Source organism: Bradysia coprophila, unplaced genomic scaffold, assembly GCF_014529535.1.
Source record: "Bradysia coprophila strain Holo2 unplaced genomic scaffold, BU_Bcop_v1 contig_52, whole genome shotgun sequence".
Taxonomy (NCBI): Eukaryota; Metazoa; Arthropoda; class Insecta; order Diptera; family Sciaridae; genus Bradysia; species Bradysia coprophila.
Genome location: NW_023503770.1, coordinates 13,563 through 15,908, shown reverse-complemented (window position 1 = coordinate 15,908; position 2,346 = coordinate 13,563). Strand labels below are relative to the sequence as shown.

The following is a 2,346-nucleotide window of genomic DNA, read 5'->3' as shown; positions in this document are numbered from 1 at the left end:
TGTTGCTCAAAAACTTACTCGTGAGTTTGCTCGTATCACAAAATTGTGTCCTTGTGTAATGAATTACTTTCGCAGCATCCAACGTAATCTACTATTACATAACAGGGGATATTATCTGTTTCGTCTGTGACGCTATTTTTTAACGATCCCAAAAGATGTAAGAAATCTAATCTAAAAAAAATCACAGTGGAAAATAATAATTTTCTTTTGTTACTGGATCGAGCATGAACTTTTATAACTTAAATGAATTAATGGATTGCTAACCAATACTTCATACACCGGTATGGCGTATTCTCTTCCATTGAAAGGCACATACAGACATCGGTTCAAACGACTTACTTTTCCAGGAGTTAAACTTCCCAGAAAGTGTGCTCTGCCAACAAGAAGGGTGTCACCAGACCTACAATATCCTGCTGGAATAGCTCCATTTGGAACTAAACCATGGCTCGCTGAAATCCATCGTAGTCCATATCCACATAATATCTGAAGGAATGTTAAACAAAGATAACGGTTGACTTTATAAAAATCAATATTGCGCTAACTTCAAAGTAATTTCCAACATAATGTTCTGTTCCGTTATAACTAATATAAGCCGCTGCCTTAGCAGGAATTATTTTACAAGGTATTTGGTCTCCTTGAAAGTAAGTGCGACCAACGAAAATTCTACTCCCGTCACTGTCATAGCCAGCAAGAACAGCATTTAATGGAATGGGTGCGTGGATAGTGGTAGGAACCCATGAATAATCTGTTAGTCGTTGAATGTTATTAGTTAGTCTAACCTATTGATATTCACAAAGAAATCACTCACTCATTTGGAAAATTAAAAACTTTTTTTCGAAGTAAGAAAAAAGAGCAACAACGAATTCTGTACACAACATGTAAATGACTAAGTTGTTGTGATCTGACTGGTATTTTTGTATAATGTTATCAGTTGTTGCTATACGTACGATAAGGTAAATCCATTTTCAGGCCCGTAGTTTTGCTTCAGCAACCAACGCGATAATTTATCATTCAAGTTTAGTTATTGCTTTTTGTTTTCGTATCCGCAGATAGGCTTTTTTTGTTCTCTTTAACGGTGGGTGTAGGTGTCAATGTTCGATATTCCTTTTATCATTTATTTTATTCACACGAACAAATTTTTGCATTTTTCAATAAGTCATTGAGAGGTACGAAAGGACGGGTAAAAAAAGACGAAAATGCTAAATTACTATTTTGCATCATCGGCTGATCTTATTTTTTTAAAGTCTCGCTGTAAGCGTTATACTGGCGCCTATCGTGATAATATAGAATAGTGATAAGAGCGATCTTCATTGTAGCTGAAGGCGTGGGCGACGTGTTAAGTCCATCGTTGTATAATTATTAGATCTACTTCTTCTACTGTTTATAATATCTTTCAATGTTTTTTTTTATTAAAAGAAACGAAGTAAAAGATTTTACCGGTTGATCTCTAGATTATATTGCGAAACACTTGCCTTTTGCGGAAGATTATAATGATTTTGTACCTAATCCAAACTGCTGTATACACAACACATTATATTCGCTTACACACCCATTCTTTTTGCGTCTAGGTCTAGGTATACGTACAAAACATACGAAGAAATTATGATCCCTGAGGGAATAATATAATACAAAACTTTAAGTAAACACTCTATTTTGAGCAAATTATGGCAATAAATACAATTTATTTTAACTATACTGAACTCTCACGAATTTTCTTCTCTAAAGTACATTTTTATTAGATTTGAAAAATTAGTAAATTAATAACAATAAAGAATAAAGAATCAAATTAAAATTTATTGGAAAATGTTCCGAAACTTTTTCAATAACCCGACGAATTTCGGTCGGTATAATATTTCGAATGCAAATGAGAAAAAACTCGTAAACCACAAATCACAAATAAACATGTAATTAATACAATATAATAGCCAAACTTTTTCTTGTACTTCAAAAATAATTATTCGAACTAATAGCCAAAGTTTTCTAAGACTTTTTAGAACATTACATTTCAACTAATACACCACATGGGTATCTCACCTCTCTATCACAGTTCGTTTCTATCGCTCCTGTTTGGTATCCTCTATGAAAAAAAAAATTACATCATTTCACATTCAAGTAATTCAAGAGAAAGTTAATTTCCGCTCGGTGAATATAAATGTCTTTTTATTTTATTTTCAGAGATTGAAAACGATAAAAGTCATTTAATTTATATTCTTGCCGAATTCGAGAAATGACTCGCACATACTATAAAAGTTTTAAGCATGAAAATTGTTTGAAAATCAAATATATAAAATATTTAAATCTTTGCCGTGAAGAAGAGATTAATTTTCGTTGTGGTTGTTGTCGTTG

General features: G+C 32.5%; 1 protein-coding gene across 2 annotated transcripts; it reads right to left on the bottom strand.

Annotated features, from left to right (window-relative positions):
- Positions 1-204: 204 nt before the first annotated feature.
- On the bottom strand, positions 205-900 carry LOC119082971. Of its 2 annotated transcripts, none has more exons than XM_037192613.1 (3): positions 809-900; positions 543-745; positions 205-483 (listed from the first exon to the last, which is right to left on the bottom strand). In XM_037192613.1, exons 1-3 carry the CDS (start codon positions 876-878, stop codon positions 211-213), a joined length of 546 nt encoding a protein of 181 aa, XP_037048508.1. In that variant the 5' UTR covers positions 879-900; the 3' UTR covers positions 205-210. The 2 variants fall into 2 exon arrangements, with proteins under 2 accessions (XP_037048508.1, XP_037048509.1); XM_037192614.1 differs by having other exon boundaries at positions 561-745.
- Positions 901-2,346: the final 1,446 nt, after the last annotated feature.

What these genes read in the sequence shown, in the direction of transcription:
- LOC119082971 (XM_037192613.1), bottom strand. Translation starts at nt 878, where the DNA reads ATGTTGTGTACAGAATTCGTTGTTGCTCTTTTTTCTTACTTCGAAAAA. An exon ending in GTTTTTAATTTTCCAAATGA is followed by an intron (nt 746 to 808) that starts GTGAGTGATTTC and finishes AACGACTAACAG; the next exon opens with ATTATTCATGGGTTCCTACC. An exon ending in ATGTTGGAAATTACTTTGAA is followed by an intron (nt 484 to 542) that starts GTTAGCGCAATA and finishes ACATTCCTTCAG; the next exon opens with ATATTATGTGGATATGGACT.